Source organism: Cyclopterus lumpus, chromosome 12 (genome assembly GCF_009769545.1).
Source record: "Cyclopterus lumpus isolate fCycLum1 chromosome 12, fCycLum1.pri, whole genome shotgun sequence".
Taxonomy (NCBI): Eukaryota; Metazoa; Chordata; class Actinopteri; order Perciformes; family Cyclopteridae; genus Cyclopterus; species Cyclopterus lumpus.
Genome location: NC_046977.1, coordinates 10,779,028 through 10,802,597, shown reverse-complemented (window position 1 = coordinate 10,802,597; position 23,570 = coordinate 10,779,028). Strand labels below are relative to the sequence as shown.

The 23,570-nt window shown below is 39.8% G+C and overlaps 1 protein-coding gene and 1 long non-coding RNA gene across 3 annotated transcripts; one reads left to right on the top strand and one right to left on the bottom strand.

Annotated features, from left to right (window-relative positions):
- Positions 1-1,677: 1,677 nt before the first annotated feature.
- Positions 1,678-22,414, top strand: sppl3 (signal peptide peptidase 3). Of its 2 annotated transcripts, none has more exons than XM_034547462.1 (11): positions 1,678-2,226; positions 13,991-14,068; positions 14,919-15,004; positions 15,094-15,213; positions 15,420-15,498; positions 16,514-16,626; positions 18,123-18,229; positions 19,506-19,669; positions 19,928-20,106; positions 20,305-20,414; positions 20,958-22,414. In XM_034547462.1, exons 1-11 carry the CDS (start codon positions 2,201-2,203, stop codon positions 21,027-21,029), a joined length of 1,134 nt encoding a protein of 377 aa, XP_034403353.1. In that variant the 5' UTR covers positions 1,678-2,200; the 3' UTR covers positions 21,030-22,414. The 2 variants fall into 2 exon arrangements, with proteins under 2 accessions (XP_034403353.1, XP_034403352.1); XM_034547461.1 differs by having other exon boundaries at positions 14,919-15,010.
- LOC117740843 lies at positions 20,330-21,222 on the bottom strand. The gene is made up of 3 exons (XR_004610646.1): positions 21,113-21,222; positions 20,724-20,817; positions 20,330-20,408 (listed from the first exon to the last, which is right to left on the bottom strand). It is a non-coding gene; the product is annotated as an uncharacterized LOC117740843 (long non-coding RNA).
- Positions 22,415-23,570: the final 1,156 nt, after the last annotated feature.

The window sequence follows — 23,570 nt, the reverse complement described above, 5'->3', positions numbered from 1 at the left end:
AGTTATCTTGATTGGTTACTGATTCCAATGACCTCAGAGTCTTTCAGTGGTGTTGCGTACTGATAAGGCTCCTTGAACAGAACAAGACAAAGAGTCTAGAGCTGTGCGAACGGGCTCAGTTAGGTGATAATGCTCATTATGAAAACACAAAAAACTGTTTGAGAGAACCAACAAATTATTGCACAATTTTGACATGTTGCAACAATGATTGCACTAGATGAAAGGTCGGGGATTACCAAGCTCAAAATGACCATGACTGTCTGCACCAAATGCATCTACCCCATAGTTTACTACAAATCCACAATGGCATTCTCATGGTGGCACTAGAGGAAACATTGGGGGATAATTAAAGTCTGGAGACTTCCCTGAAGACCATGGATGCCTGTACAAACTTTAATGGCAATCCATCGAGTGGTTGTTGAGATATATCAGTTTGGACCAAAGTTGAAACTGACTGATGAGTGACATTGCCATCCCTTGAGCCTCTAGCGTGGCTAATACAAATTGTGTGTTGTTTGTTCCATCCAACAGTTTTATATCGTGGGTTGTATATTGCAGCCTCTCGGGGTGTTACAATTGGCCAAAGTGGTGAATCATCATGTTTGTTCACACAAAAAGTCTCAGGCAGTGTTGATGAAAGTTTCACGAAGGGGAATTGTAATCTATCACTGGTACAAAATGGTAACAATAAGGACCTGACCCTTCGCTGAGGTTCTTTAGATATATGTAAATAATATGCAAGCCAGCACAGATTGACTGCAGTAATTGCCTAAAAAGCTCAACCACCCTGGAAAAGTTTTACACGTAAGGTCATATATCTAATTGTGATATATCTAGAGAGCAACAAATCTGCAAGAATTACAACACTGATCAGAGAATTCTCTTATGATCTGTTTCCAGTAGAAAAATGTGTCTTCTCCAATACTTGTTTCTGTTAATCATCTGCTAAAACCCAAACGATACAGTGTTAACTTTTTTTTTTGGCCACCATTGGAGCCAGCATTTTTGTAATGGATCCAAGGGGGCACCACATGTATTTGCTAATAAAAACATGAAAAAGAAAGAAATTAGTAAGGCCTACGGTATTTTCAGGACATTCTAATGTATTGCAATTTCGTAACACACATGCTGTTTTATAGGTAGTTAGTGTTTTCATCTTACTGTGTTTTATTAGGTATTATAGGCCTATATGCCTAATTTATATCTGATGTATGACTGTTTACTAGGGGCCTTAAACCCTGGAGCAAAACTGATAACAAAATAATAAATTGTTAAAGATAATTCTGTAAACCATTTATGTGACAGAAGCCATTGGGCGAGTCTTTCTTTGCAAAACTAACATTAAAAGGCCTAAAGCACATTTAGGCTAATTTATACCAGATCTTCGTTGTATATACCTTATATATAAACACATGTAATTTGTTCACAAAACGGGTTTTATGTTACCCTTTTCTCTAGTTATTTAAATCAGTATAATACAGAGGAGCTGTCCGTCAGTCAGTATTTTGTCAGTAATCCAAAATCACGTTTATGATCAAATTATTCGGCAATAATTTAAATATTTATAACCATGAATTTAATGTTCTAATCGTTTTAATGCTCGCGGCTTCAGTTGTAGGTGTATATAATAAGCTGCAATGCTGCCAGCTGAAGGGAAACCATTGCCAGCGTTTCCAGTGTGCAAAAGCGTTTCAGTGCACGTCCTACTTGTGTAGCTCTACAGCAGGGCGATTTTGCGCGTTCCCGTGACTCGCCATAGAAAACAAAGCTGAACGTCTCCCATAACAGCAAGGGGTGCAGACTTGAGGAATATCTGAATTTATTCTGGATACATCATGCTGAATATGGATTTACACTGGGTGTAGCATCGTTGGAGACCAAGCCTTCACGGCTGGGGTGACCACAGGACATTCGCGAAACTGACGAAAATAACATCAGTGGTTGTTTTTTTTTCTCGGGGTGCTTTGTCTTGTCCACCTAACGATAGCAAACCATCATTCCCATTTCAATTTGCAAGATATCCAGCTAGTGACTGCTAGCTGCCTGCCGGGATGTATCGTCATGTTGTCACCTAAAAGTAACTGCTAGGACGTTGGATTGTGAAAGGATACGCAGAAAACCTCTCCGAGGTCCCATCGGGTTGTCACCGGGACCTGAATCTGTGTTAGCCACAGTCGCGGAACCCACTGTTTTCGGCGATATGGCGGAGCAGGGCTACTCATCCTGGTGAGTGCGCACAGGCACCGCGCTACCGATTAGTAGTACCGTTAGTAGCTACCGTGCGTTAGCCGCCGCCGCTACGCGATATAGGTCACTAAACCAATACACTGTATTTCTCACAATTCACGGAAATGCTCTTCACACAAACTCCTTCTGGTGCATTTATCACCGTGCGGCGTGTACAATGTCACTAATCCCATTTCCCCCCTGCAGCTGTGATGTTGCTAACGGCTAACTGGTTAGCTAGCTGCGGCTAATCAGCTTCACCAGCTGACGCTATGCTAAGCTAGCTCCACTTATATTGTGAGCTAGCTGCCTAGCTAACTGCTTGATAAGCATATTCACCAGTCAGTGAAGGACCAGTTGGCTAACGTCGTCAGTGTAATGACACCGCATGCCGGCGTCAAGCCGAGTATTGCACAGCGGATTGGCGTTAGCCAATTTTGGATGGCTAGCATTCGTCGTCGATCCACTGCACACAATAACAAAGGTTCCGCCGTGGAGCTAAGCTAGCTCACTGGCATCGCAGTCGTGTCCAACAAATGCCAGTTTTGAGCGTGAGGTTGGCATTTGTGACACCCGATACAAATGATATGTACAGAAATATGAGGTGCACCGACTTGAAACAAGGTGAAGGTTTAATTTGAATGCTTGGTGAGGAATGGATGAAAGGAAGCCAGACGGAGATGAAGTGATCACTGAAATGCGTTACCCCATGAATTAATATGTCCTGACTTTAGTGAGGCCTAGTTAATAAAATGGGATAAATGATGCGTGTTTGATCCCAGCAACACGGGTTAAATGTTGGCACAACGCTTAGAGCAGCATCGTCTTATGTATCCAGTAGCAGGCGAGGTTCATTGAATGGTGGAGGTCCACATAAATGCTGTGTTTTGATCTTATGGGTTTTACCGAAATGTCGTTTAATGTCATTGTGATTATTTCCTGGAAATACCAGTGTTATTTCAAGTCTTCAATTAAATGTTATACCTTTTTTTTAAATTTGTATTAGTTTCAGATCCGGTAACCAAAGCTGTTTCTGCTATTGAGGTTAACATTGTGACTTTTATATTTTTTGACTGGCTAGTTTTCATAACAATCCTGTCATAAAGCTGCACTTTTGTGGACATTGCTTGCTGAATTTTCAAAAAAATAAAAATAAATGAATCCAACATTTTTGGAAAAGTCATGGACATTGACTTTAAAAGACCTGTATAATAGAGTGTCTGTGCTTCCGTTAAGATCCACTGAGAAAAATTTATACTGGTTGAACTAATACATAAATGTTTGGGTAGAGCATTAGATGTTACGTTGTTCTCTGTGTGGGACTACGACATGTTGTTCTTTTTTTTCACAGACGTTTCAGAGAATGTATGGGCATTAAACTTAGCCTCAACGGCAATGGGAAAGTCTTCGTAAAATGTATTTGTTAAAATGTATATGAACCTTGAGCGATGATTAAAGGTGGCAAAACAGCTGAAGCTTATATTCATGCTTCAATTTAGTTTTTGCTGTGCTACCAAATCGATAAGTCACACTTGCTTTTACCACTGCAGCCTGCAAAGTCAGTGAATGTGGTAAAATGATTGCCCAACTTTTTGCACTTTATGTCAAGATGCAGTGTCACATAATCGGTTGCATTATTTACTTACGTCCTTAAGTTACATTTATTTCAAAGTTATTCGGTTGTGAGCGAGTATGTATATTTGAAGGAACAATGTGTGACATTCGGTGCATTAATATAGCAACAAACAACTATTGCTATGTGAAGATATAGTGGGGTAATGTCTACCTGAGTCACTCTCACTCTGCGTGTGTTATCCTTGCTTCTTTTTCCTTTTGTTTGTTGACCCACGTGAGCGTGCCCCACTAGCTTCCCACTGCTCTCGTTTGGCGGTTACAGCTTATTACGCCGTCCCGACCGACATAGTCGTTGTAAAAGTGTAGTACCCACCCTCAGGTTCCCCCTCAGGTAAACACTGTTAGCTCTGTCAGCACTTTTGTGGTAGTGCTGTTGGGACAGTTAGCTACGAGCCACCGACTCCAGCGTTGCCATGTTGGGAGCCAACGGAAATGCTCCCCGTCTTGAATTATGTTCCTTCAAGACTGCAAAACTGCACATTTTCAAATGTTATCATTCTCATATCTATCAGTATGCAGGAGTGTAAAACCCTTGAAACACAGCATTTGGTGTGGTAAAAAAATGTTAATGCTGTTGCATCTAACTTCACCACTTCCGTATTACCTGATCAGTAGGTGGTCTTTTACCAACATCAGTGAGGTAAACCAACCTAAAGTTACATGATGTTCTGCTTTATTTTTCCTGTTTTTAAATGAACAGGTGGCAGTTTTATATCCTCAGCAAACATAAGTCCTTTGAAAATGTTACTTACATCTTAAGCCATTGAATGCATCCCCATGCTCCCATCCACTTGGAAGCAGAAAAGGTACAAACATCCAGGAAGTTGTGATGTACTGCTCACTTAAGTTCTGCTTTACGAGCATAAAAAAAAAAAAATGCATTTTTGAAACCATTACATTAAGCGATCATGGGCACAAACAATATAATTTGTTGTATGAGTGATACTTGGCTAAAGCAGGTTTTCGAAGATAAAGACTTAATGATGTTGCTTGTGCAGATGTTTGAATTGAATGCTGTGCTTTGCAGAATTTGCACATTCCGTGTGCACGTTTTATATTTATCAATCGCCTGCCTGGATGACTTGCCCAGAAGTAAACCACAGTCACACCTGTTTTTGTACACCTGGTTTTGTAGGTATCTTTTTTTGAGAACTTGCCAACTGTAGTTTGATAACATGTTCAACAGCCTTTATGGCTGCAAGTAACTTTGTTGCAGCTTGCCAAACCATCACTAGGTGGCTTTATGTTATCGTCACACTGGTACAGCTATTTGTTAATGGAGTTGTTTTCTCCTCCTTTCGCTTCCTCATTTTCAGTTGTGCAGCATGTCAGGTACCATGTGTTGTATGAGTAAGTAAGAGCGGACCTATGCAATTATCTTATAGTGTTTGATTAAACTTGTCCATCAAGGCAAATGACTAATGCAGTATGCCACTCTTTGTATTTCTATCTGGGAAACATTGATCAGTCTTGCACTTGTTGGTGCAATCACATGACCGCTTTTAATCTAGTTATTTGAAAGGTGAAAGAAGAAATTATCTTGAGTAGTAAGCCATTATGTCTGAACATTTCATTAACAACTTTTGCTGCAGCAATTGTTTTTGCCCAATTGTGGCTTTGCTTTCCTGATGCAACATGTTTGTTGGTAAAGTAGCAGACAACACTTCTTTCTTACACATTGGTAAACGAAGGCATCATCTTTTTTTCTCACTCATGAGACCAAAGGAGAAAAAACCATCATATAGTGAAACCCCTCTGCCCACACTTCCATCTGAAGTCTCTAGTATGAACAACTGAAAGTTAATTTCTGCCTCTAAATTTGTGTTTCCCACAAATGATGTAGATTAATCTTAGCTGAATATAGTTCTAATGTTGGTCAAGAACATGTCAAAAATAATGATGAATACTCACAAGAAGAAGGTTTAACAAGCAGTTTTATTTTAATTTTATAAAGGGCATGCATGGTTGATTGTTTATCAGCGAATTGATACATTGATTGTTTTAGCACTTGTGTGTCAGTGAATTTTGTGGATTGTACGGACGAATGATTTGTACGCTTTGCTGTCCATGTGTGGAGAACATCCTTTGATGTACATTAACACATGTGATCCTTACTTTTTAGTATCATAAGCAGAAGCCGAGCATATTACATGCCAAACTCATCCCTGCATCTTGTTTTTACTGTCTTGCAAAAATGTTTTACAAGCTAATCTGGGTTTTTGCAAGTGCAAGGTTATTCGCGAATGTGTCAATATATTTGCCATCAACAACAATAGTTTTTCTTCATCTGGAATTCCACACAGCCTTGTATTAGAGATGGGGAGTTTTAGAGAGAGATTGTTTGTGTTTTTTGCTGCCTGACATTAGTCATTACTGTTATTACCTCAGAATACTTACAAACCATAACTTGGTGTCATCCCCATCTGTAGAGGTTCTTCCTTAGTGTAAATCCAAACATACTGGATATTGTCCAGAAAGTATTATCACACAGATTTTTAGAAAGGTTTGTCAATCTTGTTTATTATTGATATCCAATAATATAAACATGCTATCATAACTGAAACCATTGCCTTTTTATTCATGAATGATAGAAATATCCTTCTTCAAGAAACATGGTTATTGAGATCTTATCCCGTAATCCTATTATTTAGACTCGGCACGGTACAATCTAGTTCAAGCTCTGACTTTTAAACAAAGGAAGTGATGTTGAACGTGAACATATTGACTTCAGCACATTCACTTTCGACTATGTCTTTACATGTAATTAACAGAAATATCTAGTGTAAATGAGCGTCTGTAGTCTTTGTCAATGAGAATATGTGGTACAGCAAAAAAGACAAATGGCAGCAAGCACTGTCACATCCTCACTTTAAGTCTCTCTCGACAGTATATTTTAACTATATTGACACAACTAATGCTGCTGTGTTCGGCTAAGAGCACCCATTGCTTTGTTACTGAACACCTGTTGCCTGCACCTTGAACAGAAATTTCACTTAAGATTAGCCGTCAGAATTTGAAACTCTAAATAGTTTTGATTTTGACATGCAGTCTGATGCATCTTGAGCCTGAAAATGTTCTGAAAATAAAATAATTAAATCTGGTCCTCCAGTCTTGAAATGTTTGACCTGCAGCTAATATAGATGTATATTCGCCCTAAATTGTCGTGATCCATCATTATGCAGGGAATACTTGCCCAACCCCCCACATGCCATTGTCATTCTTTTCTATTCATTTCTATGTTGAGACCTTATCAACACTCATTCAAACGAGGGGAAAATGCCACAGTATGGTGTAACACATACCAGAGCAGCAATGCGGGGGAGGTGTACTTATTTTTATAGAGGCAAATAGGTCATTGTTGATCACAAATTACATTATTGTACCTGAAGGATGTAACCCATTATATCCATAATTGGATGAGTAAGTGGAGGCAGATAAATGTTAATTCCCTGTAGGAGGTCCAGCGGCCACTTCAACCAGTGGCTACTGTAAACTGTATTCACTGAGTGTATAATAGTGCATGTTGAGTCAATATATATGCAGAATCTTTCACTTTGTTTCTCCATGCGTATAATCTGGTGAGAACTGAGTAAGATATTATTATTATTTTTAAATCCATGCCTCACGGGGCAGCATTTGTAAAAGTCTTCATTGTGGCCTGGTGACCCTTAATGGTCATGCATGCAACTGGCTTGATGGAGGACGGTATTGGAATTGTGTTATTGAAAACCTAGTCTGTCAGTGAACAAGGACGTCTTATGGCACTTTGGGCTGCCATCCAGCCCTCAACAGTCCGGGATTGTATTTTGTTTTTAAATGTTCCATTCATCTATCTCACCCATGTTCTACAGGCTGCTGTGCGCAGAATTCAGACGAACCAGTTCGATGCTAGAATATGAATTAGGTCTGTGGTAGATTAAACTAGCTGTCTATCTGCTGGCTGTGTTGACAGTGAGGCAGTGACATCATTAGGGTCTGTGTGTAGAAGCACAAGGCCAGTTTCTCAATCACTGCCTTAATGCTTAAGGCTAAATTGTTGGCAAAACATTTAACCTGTGTAGTTTAGTACTTACAAAAATGAAACGCACGCATGGTTTAGTGTTTGGTTCGGCTTTATTTGGGGTATAACGACCTTGTTGTATATGTTGAATCTGTAAATTGTGCTGCCGAGTGTGTTTATTAGTCATTTCGTAGAGGCCTGTATTGGATAAAACAAGACCAGGCCATGATGCAGTGTTGTCCCAGTGTCCCTTTTCCACAGTGAACTACATGTTTACCCCTCAGCTGCTAAACACCCTGTAGTCATTCCTGTACGACTGAATGAATGAAAGGAGAGGGGAGATTCTTGCTTTTTCCCCCCCTCAGCATCACAATGAAACCTGTGAATTCCTGCGTCACATACGCACCAGAATGAAAAACGATTTAGAGCACAGAGTCTTGTTGTGCCAGGGCTGTTGTCTCGGTCAGTACATGAAAGGAAACTAGTAGTGCAGCTCATCGATACTCATAACTGAAATAGTATTCACTGTATGCCAGCAGAAAATGGCACATTTGCAAATGCAATATTGTACAATATGTGTACAAAATCTACACGTGACAAATAGTGCCCTTTTATTAACTTGTTCGCATAGTATCTAAATGAAGTAACTTTTACTGACCAAACCAAAACGCATTCACTCATGCACGGCGACGTAATGTGTAACACAATGTGTTACAGACCATGATGCTGTGCATAACCAAGGTTTTCTATATGCTTGTTGTACTTTTCCTTGTGTAGGTATTTTGTGCATTTCCATCTTTTTTTTTTAGAACTTTATCTCGTAGTGTAACAAATATCCTGTTAAGCTCATTCAGTCAGAGATGGCCGGCCTCAACTTGTGACTGTTGTTCCTTTTTGCTAATGTGGTTTTCCTGTGCGCTGCATCTTTCATTATGATTTAAAAAGACTTTCCCTCTGCCACTTTGCACCCAGTGTGTAGCTTTGGCTCTCTTTCTTTCATTTATTATTCTTGATATAATAAATACTAAATTATTTATTATATAGTGAGCAGGAACAGTCACTTGTGTAGCCCAAACTATACAGAATGTATATGCACCTTACAGATGTGAGAGCTTCTGAAATCTGTTAAGGAGCCCTCAAATTAGTCTGGAGTTTCTAGGGAGTGTAAGATTTTACGATTGAAAAATATTTGTGTTGCTGTGTGAAGGACAAACTATGTAATTGTGACACTATTTAGTAATAACAATGACTTGTTATCGGCCAACATTCATCAATACAATATATCTGCAAGCCAATGTTGGCTGATATGTCTTGTGTAGTGTTGTACAAGGACACTTTGTATAAAATGTGATGCATAGCAATTTGGGATTGTTAGAAAATGTAATATATCTTGGCCCCAGTTATATTATGATTATTATGGAAATGGGGGTTGTTTTATAGTGATCATGATCTTTGGGGACAATCACTTGAAACACAGATCATTGGATCTATTTGAAGCCTTGTATTGTATTCAATGTGAGGCATTATTTATTTAGCTATTCTTAAAAACATGGTACAGGATGTAGTACAATTAAATGATGCGAAAGTATCATGAATTGACAACTGTTCATTTATTGTCAGGCATATTCCTCTCTCTCTCTCTCTCTCTCTCTCTCTCTCTCTCTCTCAAGTCCCTTTTATACAAAGATCCTGTCATTCTACTATAAAGAAGACCCCTCATCATTACACCCGCTTTGCTTTTTTACACTGGACCATACAATGCCAGCATAACGCTTCCTTACTTGTGCTTTTAGATAGCATGCCGACGTATTGTGTAACACAATGTGTAACACTACATAAATGTAGTATCTGCGTGTGCGTGGAGACCCGCAACGCCGGCTCTCCCTTTTACCCAGAAGGCGATTCGGCCCTGTGACTTCCTACGGTGCCGGATTAGAACAATGCCCCCCCCGTTCTCCCCATTCGGTGGCCGTACTGTTTATACAGAACAGCCAGGAGGAATTACGGCGCAACATTCCCGCCTTGAACAGGAAAAAAAAAAAAAAAGTCTTTAAAGACACAACTCTAGAACAATTGTCTTGTTTGTTTTGCATCATCTGATCCGTTCTTTTAATCAGGCTTTACAAACACCACCGATCGAACCGATCGGTTGGTGACCGATCGATTCATTTTTTGGGCACAATACTGAATTAAGACACTTGAATAAAATTACAATTTCAGACTCAGCCAATGATTGTTTATTCCAAAAATAGAAGGTTATCAGTGCTTTAGCCAGCCATGTGGATCTGCTGATGGCTAATATATTTCAGCGTTTGATGCATTGGTGCTTTTTAGGACCATGATGACATTTGGGGGGAGCTAACATGGGGATAACATTATTAGGGGTCACTGGTTGGTTTTTTAACTCCAGACTGCATTCCTCACACATGGCCAGAGAGTTTGACAGGAGACAGGCAGGTCAGCATGGGGGTCAAATCTGCACCTCTCGCGTGAAGCCACTTCACAATGCCAGCCTTGTCTTTGCCCCCAGAAAAGGCCTGCATTATGAGGTTGCATGTCAAGTCCACGCTACGTCAAGGCCCCAGATCATTGACATGGGAACAGTTTGGTGCTTAAATGCAGCATCAGCCTGCAAGCTACAAGCCTGATTACACTTGGGAATAATATCATTTTAGGATTAATTAGACATGTAATGTTTACAACCTCTTGTTTCGGAAAGCTCGGAAAATCTGTTTATTTGACTGATTAACATATGTGTGTGTATGTAGGCTGTATAAATAGGAAGTTTTAAAGCCATATTCATCTAGAAAGTACACTTTGTCTCTCCTGGACCAGAACAAAGATGCCACCATCTTCATTCTGAAGGGATACTTATTTTTAACAGCATCCCTTGGACAAGGACTTGCATTATGATGTCCTTCATCAGTTTCTGTTCATTTGGTCTAGTCTTTCACACAATACACAATAACAGATTGCAAGGGGATGATGTAAGTCAAGAGGAATTCAGATTATGTTTGGCTGGATGGCAGCAAGGCGAGGCCAGCTCTATAAACACGTGTGTCTGTTGCTGACTGACTCACTCAGTGAATGATAGAGTTTCACCATTGGTTAGACAAGTGTTCGAGTGTGCCCATTGGCCATTGCTCCTTCAAAATGAATATGCTTGAATAAACAATGTTTCCACTGGTGTAACGTCTTTACGTCTGCGTTCGATCATCAGATCCACTTCCTCAATATATACGCGCTTGTCGTTGCTGTGCAACACTTTTGTTTCCAGGGCTTCCAACTCTCAGGCACAGACCGTGGCACTCAAGCTATTTCCATTCCTGCACCCTAGATAAGTATATACATACGTGCGACAGCTTACATGCACACGCATATAAATGTGCTGAAAAACTTGAAACTGATTAGACTACCGCTAGGTGTCGAGTAATTTCATGGCCAGGCTCGCTTGGCACACCTGGGATCAGTAAGAGCACATTTTAGGCTGGTGCATTAGAGGCCGTTACAATCATGGCCAATCACATTCATTACGTTTACCCCCGTTAATCACAGAGCTCTCCCGCACTGACGGTTATAGGGAATCCTGGGAAACTTGTTGTTGTCTGGGATGGGAATTGTCTTTAAAGTTTTAGTTTTAAACCCAAACAATCTCTGCCTTCAGATGGCTGTAAAGAGAAATGGTGTAAAGGAAAAGCCTTTGGTATAGCACCACTAACATTCAGGACAGACAGACCCTTATTCTTAACTAGCTGGTATTAATGCTATCAGAAGTGCATGATCATGTTGTAGAATTATTACACATATTACCAAACTAATTACCCACACTGACTGAAATAGGACAATGACACTTTAAATGAGTATAATGGGACCAGGCAAAATATTCTATCCCAACATGAGTATTTGCATATCTCAATAATGATACATATCACAATATAGCATGTTCCTGGTAATTAAATAGTCTATTTGAAATAACCACATAGTGAAGCCTATTTGTTTACTGTTTTGTGAATTAAATACTTGACAAATACAAAATATTTTCTCATTTAATTAAGAACTTGTTAAATGAACAAAGTGAACCGTTTCAAGTAAATTGAAGAGGTATTTTGAGCTGTGCATTGACTATGGTTACATGCATGCCATCCACAGTTATTATATTAAGACAATAGTTTGACAAATAGTTTAATTTAACTACACTAGACTATATCCGTAAGCAGAATTATTGGGTGTAGGCACGCAGGAGTTGAACAATGAAGCTGAATGAAGGACGAGAATCCTACACAAAAATACAATTTAATATAAGTGGACCATTACACATTAATCTCCACCATTAATAGGCAAAGCGACCCCTGTCCCAAGCTGGATGCACTATTGTATTCGGAGGTAATTGAGCTTAATTGGACAGTTCACTCCAAAATAAAAAAAAGCCTATTTTTACTCTTACTTGTAGTGCTATGTATCTATCTAAATTGATTTCTTCTTGCAGTATTAAAAAAGTAGACCGTCTTCTATTCTTCTATGCTATTGTCAAACGGTTTGAATTACATGTCTTTCAATGTTAATTTTTTCAACCAAAGCTTATTTTTTTCAACTATCAGTCATATGCTCCCAAATTACATCAAAAGGCCCAATTAAAATTCAGAAGACAATATTGTTGTTGCAAGAAGAGACCCACCCCCCTTCTTTGTAGAGAATTTCCAAAGTGCCGAGAACCATATCGGTCACATTTTCCTTATTGGTTTTAGGAATCGATCGCCGTTTCATCGTTTTTTTTCCCATTTCCCAACAATTTGCAATTCTTATTTTAAGCACACTGATATCAGGGGAATAGAATACCTTCGGCTCTATGCAACACAGCATCTTCTCAAAGCGGGCGGTATCAATGTGTTGTGTGCTCTTGTAGCCACTAGTTTTATAATTTTGACGACGGTGATTATTGTTGAACACTTAAACTGAGCCGGTTCGACCCAGTTCCCCATATACAGAAGGCACAGGTCCGTTGGCCATTGTATATATTGTTAAATGCTTACTGTACTTAATCTTAATTCCTGATTAACCATTTTCCACACGCACCAGTTTTGGTGGTTGGAAAAGCTTTTTCTGGCTGCTTTGAAGGGGTTAATGTGACTCGTGTACCTGCACAGATTCAAAGTAGAGGTTGTAAAATTGCTAAAGCTGATGTGAGATTGTCCAAGTGCAGCATCTGGAATCATTGACTAAGATTATCGTTGGCATGCTAGTCTCCATTTTTCTTATTTATGATATAAAAAGAAGATATGGAGATAACTGCAACCATGGTTTTGAATTCATTATAAAGTAGCTGGAAAACCACCCTTATTCAAGGAGGAAGGGGTACATGTATATTTAAGTACAGTTAAACTATTCCAAGGTTAGATTTCTCTGACCAGCTTTTCACACTCACATGGTTTTCTTTCATAAACCAAGATCAAGTGGATTTGGCTTGAATCAGGTCTCCATTCTGAATGTAGCCCCATGTAATAACTTGACTTACTTTATTTAGGGCTCCATTTTTCTGGTGTTCCACAGTTGAAATGTAGGTGCATTGTCATGAATGATCAATGTTTATCTTTATGAAATGTATGCAACAGGAAGTCTGATTGCATCAAATGGGGACTGAACTCAAACAAGACCTGTGGTTTCACTCACCTGAGCTCACAATGAATCATCAATATGGTCCAAATAAATTAAAAAAAGAGTCAAAACTCTGATCATTCTAATCATCAATATCCAGTTAGCTGTCAGCCAACTGGTTTCGATCCACATGCCGTGTGTAAAAGATTCCAGTTCGGACTAACAAAAAGAGGAAGCAGCGGATTAGCGAGGGCTTTAAGTCTCACAGTCCTTTCACAATACCATTCGTGTCAAGTTTACTTGTATTTTCTATTTTGCTGTTCATCTGATGTTGAAGAAAGTGACTTAAGTAGAAAATGAATCAATGTTTTGTTCAGTTAATGAATGGAATGTCAATAAATAAACTTGATTTACTATACATTTACATTTACAGCAAAACCAGTGTGTACTTTTGTCTCCAGTATTACACTGAAGGTGATGGTGGTGTTTACTTGACCAGTTTCATAACTTTAGTATTGTTCTCTCTGTCCTCTTTAGGGCGTACTCCCTAGTTGACTCCAGCCAGGTGTCCACCTTCCTCATCTCCATCCTTCTTATCGTCTATGGCAGCTTCAGGTGAGTGTCTCTAAATAAACAATCTTCAGCTGCCAACAATGATGTCTTCTTTGCACACGAGCAAGGACCCATACTCTCAAACGTCATCATTTTCACTTCATCATTTTATCCTATTAGACATTTGTGTGATATTAAGTCAGGATTAGCAAATCAATTCATACGTTATGTGCAAAAACATACAAAGGTGCCTTTGACACCAAATTATAATCAGTTCAATCTTGAGTGCAAGTGGACGTACGTGCGGAATTTCAAGAAATGTGCGCAATGTTTTCCCAGCCTATCAGGAGAATAGGATGGATGTGAGGTCAGAGTGACCTTGACCTTTGAACTTTATCCTTTAGTCACACAGAAGAAGTCACATCCAGTCGAAACTTAGCTCACATTCACAACAATTGTGAGCCTTTACAGTGAGCCAGCATGCACGATGCCAGGACCCTGAAACTGAAGCAGCTAAATACAATTCAGCCTTCATTAATTTCATGTCAAAACGTCTTCAGTAAAATCCCTGAAAGATGGGAATATGCATTGAGAGTAAACAAATAACTTACATTTTTGTACGTATATAAAGCCATGGCCCTTGATTTGTACAACTATTGGTATGACTGTTCTGGACTGTTGATGTCAGATATTAATAGGGGAAAAAAAGCAAGGAAATGGAAATATGTTGACGTGACACATTCAGGTTTCGTAGTAGAGCCACAGTTCAGCTTAAGTTTTTGGGCCTCCAACTCTGCAAAGTGTAGCCATCTTTTCAACATTTCACCCTTAATTAACTCATAACCTTAACTAATTAATTCACCGTACAATATGTATGTTTAACACACTTTCTCTCTTTCCCTCCCTCCTGCAGATCATTAAACATGGATTGTGAGAACCAGGAGAAGGATAAAGACGGTAATCCTACGACAACGGGTTTCAACAATGGCACCAACAACAGTGAGTGTCTGTATCTTTTATATTTTGCCACATAAATTATTTTCTTTGAATTTACAAGTGATCACTTATCAGTTTGTTTTGTGTTGCAGGTATTCAGACTATAGACTCCACACAGGCCCTGTTCCTGCCCATAGGAGCCTCGGTGTCTCTGCTAGTCATGTTCTTCTTCTTCGACTCGGTACAGGTCGTCTTCACAATCTGCACTGCAGGTGAGTACCGCTCATAACACAAAACAGCAGTATAAATACTTTAATACGGCTTCATGTTTCTGTTCAGTAGTTAGACACTAGGGCAGCATTGAAACTGTAAAGACCGTTAGCTGTCCCATGAAACTGACAGAAAACGACTGGGCTGAGCAGTCGAGTTGCGCTCGGCCTTTGGTTTCACCGCTGTGATTTGTTCTTCTCCTCCTCAGTTCTTGCAACAATTGCATTTGCATTCCTCTTGTTGCCAATGTGCCAGTATCTGACCAGACCCTGCTCCCCACAGAACAAGTAAGGAAAGCATGTCAATTCTGTGTGTCTTTAAATCTCGTCTGTTGTCGCTCAAACAAGCTCAAACCAATATTTGGAAAAGTCTGTGCTTCAGCCTAAATCAACTTCCTGTCAATTACAACTGAAACCACTGGGAGCAAGTGGGAAGTCAATTAGCCAATGTCAGTTATTTGTTTAACTTACGGCATACAAAACATTTGTAATACCCGGTCTCAGGTCATCTAAAGCACAAGGAATCCCCAACAACACAACCCAGCCGCTCAATAACCAAAGATCATTCGTTCTCGTTTCACTAAACCGTTTGTCTGCGTTTCAGAATCAGTAATAACCCAACCTCCAACCCAAAACTCTGAGATTCTTTTTGAATGAAAAGGGCTTTATAAATAAAATGCATTATTATTATTATTATTATTAAAAACCCTTTTCTACTTAGTGCTGAGGTTGTTGTTATTTTGTGTATCTTAATATGTTCATAAATAAATGCTGCTCAGACTGTGTTTTGCACATTTATTATTTACTCATCTCCGTCCCCTCGTCATTGAATGTACACTGAGCCCTTTGTCTCTGGCTACATGCCAATCAGAGTCGGCACCACTCCAGTTGGCCAGGAGGTGGTAATGCACCTGAAGCTGTTCGGTCACCAAACAGAAACTCAAGAAGAAGAACAACTTCTGCACGTTCGCTGTTAAGCTACGACAATAACAGTTCAGCCATCATTAGCTCGCGGACAAGTATCCATAAACTACTGGATGAATCCTTTTTAAGAATTACGAACATTGTACGGTCTCACTCTCTCCACTGCCTCACTTGAAGAGATAGTTGTTCTCGGCTCATCGTTAAGTATGCAAATACTACGCACGTATGAAAGTAATCGGCCTGTAAATGTTTGCCTGCACATTTTCTTACGCTGAAAATCCCATCGATGTCCCGTCCACCCGTCTCTCCTTACCTTTCTGGTGTCTTCTTATCTTGGTTCTGTATGATTTTAGAGTGTCTCTTATTTGTCTTATTGCAGGATTTCCTTTGGCTGCTGTGGGCGTTTCACTCTGGCTGAGCTCCTCTCCTTCTCCTTCTCCGTATTGTTGGTGCTCATCTGGGTGCTGACTGGACACTGGCTCCTCATGGATGGTGCGTCGTGACTCTTTTGCCAGTGTTGCCATCCACCAGAATTCAATTCCCATCAGAATGTTTTATTTTATTTTATTCATGGTTCCCCAAAAACATATTTCTGCAGCAGGTTGTGGAGAATCCAAAGATTAGTCACATTGCTCTGAACTGCAGGGTTGTTTGTGGTTCACATTAATTGCATTCTCAATTATTAGATGATTATGATTTGAAGTATGTAGGGAGCCATCTCAATCTTCGTTAGAGGCTTTGAGTCTGGACAAAATGCAGTTTCTCATCTTCAGTTGAAGAAGGAACTTGAAACATCATGACTAATACAATATGAATTTTTTCGCAGCACTATTTTTAAGGCTCCTTTCAGTGTGATGCATGCTAACACTGTTAGTCAGCTGCTAACTGGCATTTAAGCTGTCTGACGTTTCGAAGTTGTGATCTTGTGAAGTAAAAGTTCATTTATTTGACCCAGTTGACTTCGGTAATTTTAAACAGGACTTGCAAAGATCAAACCATTTGAATTGGAAAACGATCCTGAAGAATCAAAATCTGATTACAAAATTGTTTGAAACAACCTTTTAGGGCTGTACTTGCGCTTCGAAGCGTCATTCATAGAATTGACATATTTGAGTGCTACACAGCTTCTTCTTTTCTTTAGTTTTTAACCCAGTGTTTCTGCACAGTTGCAGATAAACATCAGGGGTCAATGATATTATTAATTGTATACTATTTGTATCATGTGATCCAAACATTTCCAATGACAACGAGTGTTGTCAAGTCCAAAAGTCAACATTTATCAGAAAAATGTCAAGAATTCATAACATGTTTTTATCTCACACACAATTCTGCTTCAATTCGTATGTGTGAGCTTTTAACTTCTTATAATATAACATTTCACCTCTGATCAAAATACTTGTTCTCCTACTTGCTATACATTAAGGGAGGCACGCTCCTGTATAAACGCTCCTGTCTAGCATCTAACATAATCGTAACAACATAAACTATGTTTATATGATTACAATAAGAAATATATGCAATGACAATAAACATCCAAAGCTTCATTTAAAAAAAATGAAGAAAAAAACAAAAACTTCCAAGCATGATATACTGTGTGTTCCTGCATTATAACCAGAAATAATGTTACAGTGCCCCTGTGGGTTCCTGTCACCATTACACCTGCTATAGTAAATACATGCCACTCTACACACTTCTTTTAACATGTGAAATGCAGCCAGGAGTAACCATTTACTTTAGATGACTTTAAACGCTTCATGCATGAAAACCCTTTCATGCTCCCATGCGTCACCTTAACACCATCTTGTGTCTCAGATCAATCCATGTGCACCCAAAAGTGAATTAAGACATGAATTTCATCAGAATGGTCTGACTAATTAATTAGGCCTGTGTGCACAGTAATTAATGTTTCCTAAATAAACTTGCTAGAATCAGTGCCCTTGTTACTATTTCAGCTCATTTAAAACGTGTTGTGTTTTTCCTCTGTGCAGCTTTAGCCATGGGCTTGTGTGTGGCCATGATAGCCTTCGTGCGGCTTCCCAGTCTGAAGGTGTCTTGCCTGCTGCTGTCAGGACTGCTCATTTATGATGTATTTTGGGTAAGTCATGCTCCCATCCAAACCTTCACCCCTTTCACAGCTGACATACACAATCATTAAAAGTATGTCTACATGTAATAACTTTCTGTCGAACCTAAAACAAAATAGTAATGATTCAGCTTATATTGATAATACTTATATCAGCACAATTTTGTTTAAACATACATGAGCCAATACCTTCTTGCCAGCTTGATTACGTGCTGCTTAGGAAGTGACTCATTTGACATGTTCTAGCCACAAAAAGAAGTGGGTAGTTAGTGTTGATGCAGTGATTATCCCCATGGCTGAACTAATACGAGAGAGCTTTCTGCAAAATTCAACCTTCATGAACGTAAAGGAAGAAGATAAATTATGAAGAGAAGGGCGAGCATGTTATAAGCCATAATTAGGATGATCATCACAACTTCCTCTGAGAAATTATAAAACATTTATGTCTAGCTGTCTTTTTCTGGCATTGGTAGATTGAGGTTTGATTTATTAGCCATATCTGGCACTGTCCCTATTTTGGATTTGGATATGCGCCTGCACTCGGCACAAGACACAAAGGCAATGGCCACTTAGCAGCTAAGGTGGCACCAACGTCAAGAGGAACCGCTATCATAGATGGGGGTTTTATTCTGAGGATGTGCATCAGTGGGTTAGTCATTAACAAAGGTGGAAAGTCATGCTTTTTCTGTTTCTTTGTTTGAGTTGTTGATAAACTGCAAAGGTAGTTTTTTTTCCCCTATAATGTCATTAAACCACTGAACAAAGAAATCAGTTACGCTCTTAATCTGAGGGAAACTATGAGCACCTTGCTGCTTGTATTATCTGATCTATTCACATAATTATACCTTTGTTTAAATAGTTGCTGCCAGTACTTGTTATAAAGGATAAAACAAATAATAAACATTGTCATTGTCAAACATTAGATAAATTATCTCCACCTGCTTTGAGAAGTTGAAGCAGCGATTGAGTCTGATTTAAGATATTTAATCAATATTTAAGATATAAATCAGGTATTCAGGCGATACAACAGCTGCATAAACTAGAGCTGAAACTAATAATAGCAAAATATATTGATCAATTAATAAAGTTATTCAAATACCAAACTGCCGACATCTTCTCAAAAACGGGTGTTTTCTTGCTCGTCTTCATAAGATCATAAATGTAATGCTTTTGTGTTTTATGACAGTATGTTTGACAAAATAATTAATGAGACATCATTGGCCCCTGGAAAAGTAAGATGAGAACGTGTCGACATGAGTGGCTAAATTCCTCCTCTCTCTCCCCCCAGGTGTTCTTCTCGGCTTACATCTTTAATAGTAATGTGATGGTTAAAGTTGCCACCCAACCTGCTGAAAATCCCATAGATGTTCTGTCCCGGAAGCTCCACTTGGGGCCAGGGATGGGCCGCGACGTCCCCCGTCTCTCCCTACCTGGAAAACTGGTCTTTCCCAGGTAAGACTGGTGGAACCATGCGGAGAGAACAATCCAGCGCTTTTTATTTTCTGCTGTCGTTAGAACTCCGCTGCTAGCGTAGCTGTAGAGCTTTGGTTCAGATTTGGTTCAGAATCTACATTTGCGTACAGAAGGGAATAATGATATACAAATCATACACATCTTATTGTGTCATGTTCTTACTTTGAACCAAGTTTCTAGTGTTTCTGTATTTTGCCATCCCAAATGTTTTTCTACATCTTTTTCCTCTCCGTGCAGCTCCACAGGAAGTCACTTCTCGATGCTGGGGATAGGAGACATTGTGATGCCGGGGCTGCTGTTATGCTTCGTCCTGCGCTATGACAACTATAAGAAGCAAGCAAATGGGGAAGTCCCTTTGTCTGGACGCATGCAGCGCGTCTCCTATTTCCACTGCACTCTCATCGGATACTTTGTGGGTAAGAAACGCAATCGATGGACGGATGGATGTGAAAGGTCGCAGGTTTTATTGTGACAGTGTTTGGTATGTTTAGAGCTGATCGTTTTAGGTGTTTGGGAGCCTTTATGTTGGTGCTTTCCAAAAACACATTTTGAAGTATAATCTTTCTTTTTATACTTAAAAAATGTGATTGATGATGATGCGACTCTGTCTTCAGGTCTGCTGACTGCCACTGTGGCCTCCAGGATCCATCGTGCTGCTCAGCCAGCGCTGCTCTACCTGGTGCCCTTCACCCTGCTGCCTCTGCTCACTATGGCCTACCTGAAGGTACGGGTCAGAGATGGAGAGATCAATGTCAAGCAGTCGCAGTTTGTGTTCCTTGCCAGGACAGAGAAGGCAATAAATATAACTGTTGGATTTTCTTTGCAATGTTTCCACAGTGCTGCGTATTTTATTTACATTTCTGACTGAAATTATGTCATTCAAACATACCAGTCTGTTCTATGAATGGCAACATCCTGTTAAAGGGCATCGTGTTTTACTCTGAATTTGTGAACATGTTTAATTTAGTGAAGTGGCTGTAATCTTGATTGTGAAATTTAAAACAGCAGATGAATTATCAGGTTAACACCCCACCTCTGCTTATGATAGTCCTCTAACCTTCGCGGTCTCACAACTCAGCCTTTTCATCTGAGAATTCTTTGAAAGTTCAGGGTAGAAATGAAGGAACCTGTTCACAGGAGCACAAATGAGAGAGAGCTTGTTATTTTTACTTCGATAAAAGGTTAAACAGACGTTTTCTAGGCTGGTCAGTGAGGATGCATCAGGACACTTTTGATCTACGACTCGTGTCCAAACTTGTGTTTACAGGGGGATTTGCGGCGCATGTGGTCCGAGCCCTTCCACACCAAGACCAGCAGCTCCCGCTTCCTGGAGGTATGATGCACCCTGGGATAAACGACCAGTGCGGGGAGGACTGCTGATCCTTTACCTTAATTAGAGGGAAGAAGAGAGGGCGCACTCACAGTGAGGCCATGTTGTCATCACTTGTTCATGCTTTCCGCCAATCTTCTGTGAAAACCCTCAGAAGGACACCAGTGTGTGGATCACAACGCCCCAACACGATTCATTGTTGGTCCCTACATCCTCCCCGTTTCATCGCCACTTCCTCTTTTCTGTTTATTTCCTCTTCATTATAGCACATCCTGCCTACGCTGTGTTTGCCCCCCCCCCTCCTCCCTCTCTCTCTCCTTTTTCCCTTTTCTCTGCTCTATAGTTAGTCTCATTTGCCACTTCCCTCCCGAGGCTCGTTCCATTCGTCAGGCCTCTTCTCGCTGCGTTTTCCTTCTTTCCCGGTTCCTTTAATTTTCTCCGCATCTCTGTTTGTCACTGACTCAGATGAACTCGAGGGCCAGGCCTCCCCCCTTTTTGTGGACTTAGGGTTGTGAGACATGGCTGGGGTTTATATGTGTTTTTTTTTAGCATTCTTGTGGTCATTATTATTATTATTATTATTATTATTATAGAATGATTTAAACAAACTGAGAAGAGGCGGAGTGTTGCAGTGGCACAGGACAGTGCTCGGGAGCAGCGCCACAGTAAAGAAGAAGAGTCTTCCCCCTCCATCCGACTCCCTCTTCCTCCCCCCGCTTTCTTCATCTGTCCCTTCGTCCCACCACGATGGCTCCCGCCCTCCGACACTCCCTACGAGCCCCACCCTCCTCCTCTCTGTTCATCTGCTGTCCCCATTCCCCGCCCTCACAGATAACTATGTATTTTATTTAGAAAAGTTTTATTCTTGGCATATACAGAAATGCATTATAAATTGTTAAGCTGCCCCCAGCATTTTAGGGGCCACTTCTATTTGTATATATGTGTATTTGCGGTAACTTGAGTTTGTATTTGTGTTCGGGAGCATGTTGAATGGGGTGGGAAACTGATGCCAGCCAACAGCTGAAGTTTGGTAAATTTTGGCTGCCGGTTTTGTCGAGTCAACTGGTGAGCATCCATCACTTAGAGGTTGTTTTCTAAAGTTTGTTGGCTTGTGTGATAGAAACGTAGCTGATGGATCTTTGGGAAGGAAAAAATACATCTGCACCGGCGGCTGGTTGATAAAAAAAAAGCTAGTTTCCTGCTCTAGTGTCTCGTGTGTTGGATCAAACAGTGTCATAAACACATGACATGTCTAATGGAAGCAGTTTGTGTCTAACTTGTAAAAAGTTACAGAAAACTCAACAGGGGGCAATTTTGTTTTTATCAGTCTTTCTTCGGACAGGTGGAAATGTAAACAGTGTTTTTTTTTTTCTAATAAATGAATGTTGAATTCATTTTAAGGTATGATATGTTACTTTTCATCATGAAACCACATCATACATCATGCTGGGTAATTTCTCTTGTGCACATCCTCAATGTACATGTATTTATGGCCATAATTTTAGACATTATAAATGTCTGAGCATGGTGATATCTGATCAGTTTGTATACGTTTTGACATTAGAGAAGTCAGTGGAACAGCACAACAGCACATGTCATCTGAACTTCGTGTGTGTGTGTGTGTGTGTGTGTGTGTGTGTGTGTGTGTGTGTGTGTGTGTGTGTGTGTGTGTGTGTGTGTGTGTGTGTGTGTGTGTGTGTGTGTGTGTGTGTGTGTGTGTGTGTGTGTGTGTGTGTGTGTGTGTGTGTGTGTGTGTCATGCCCTTCAGAAATCGAAATAGGAAATAAAAGTTCACCCATAGGATGTTTTTACTGTCACCACTTGGTCCCTGGCAGTCTTTTTTTTTCTTTTCTTTTTTTTTTTTAATGGTCCTTGTCAGTTAATATCTAATGTATACTGGAAAAAGTGTGAGTTATTGCACAGCGGGAAGTCGGAGAGATGTACGGACGATGCAGTTTGCTGGCTTTTTTGTTTTTTACTTTTCTATGCTATCTGGCCGTGCATGTTAAGTGTACAGTGTATAATTTTTCAGACTGCATCGAAGGGGCTGCTGCAGTTTTGAGTCTGCTGGCCGACACGAGGCACTGGACCTATGAGTCGCCTACAAAGAGCAGCGTGAGTGGGCGGGACAAAGGCTGCATGTCAGAAAGACTGTAATTGGTCAGCTCTGACCTCCTGTGACTGATTCACAAAGGCTAAATATTATGACCTGAGTGCTGTCAGGTTGGGACACCCGGCCTGCCGCTCAGTGCAGTGGCCTAAACTCGGACATCATGGAACAACAAGGCGCCTTCACCTCTTCATGGACTTGGAAAGAAAATATATAGATTTATATACATAATTATGTGTGTGTATGTATGTGTATATATGTATGTATATATATATATATATATATATATATATATATATATATATACACACACATATATATTTGTATGTGTATATATATATATATATATATATATATATATATATATATATATACACACACACATATATTTGTATGTATACACACATATATATATATATATATATATATATATATATATG

Excerpts from the sequence above, each read along its gene's own strand:
- sppl3 (XM_034547461.1), top strand. The coding sequence starts at position 2,201 with ATGGCGGAGCAGGGCTACTCATCCTG. Across the intron at positions 19,670-19,927 it reads GGAAAACTGGTCTTTCCCAG|CTCCACAGGAAGTCACTTCT; the intron begins GTAAGACTGGTG and ends CTCTCCGTGCAG. Across the intron at positions 20,107-20,304 it reads TCTCATCGGATACTTTGTGG|GTCTGCTGACTGCCACTGTG; the intron begins GTAAGAAACGCA and ends CTCTGTCTTCAG.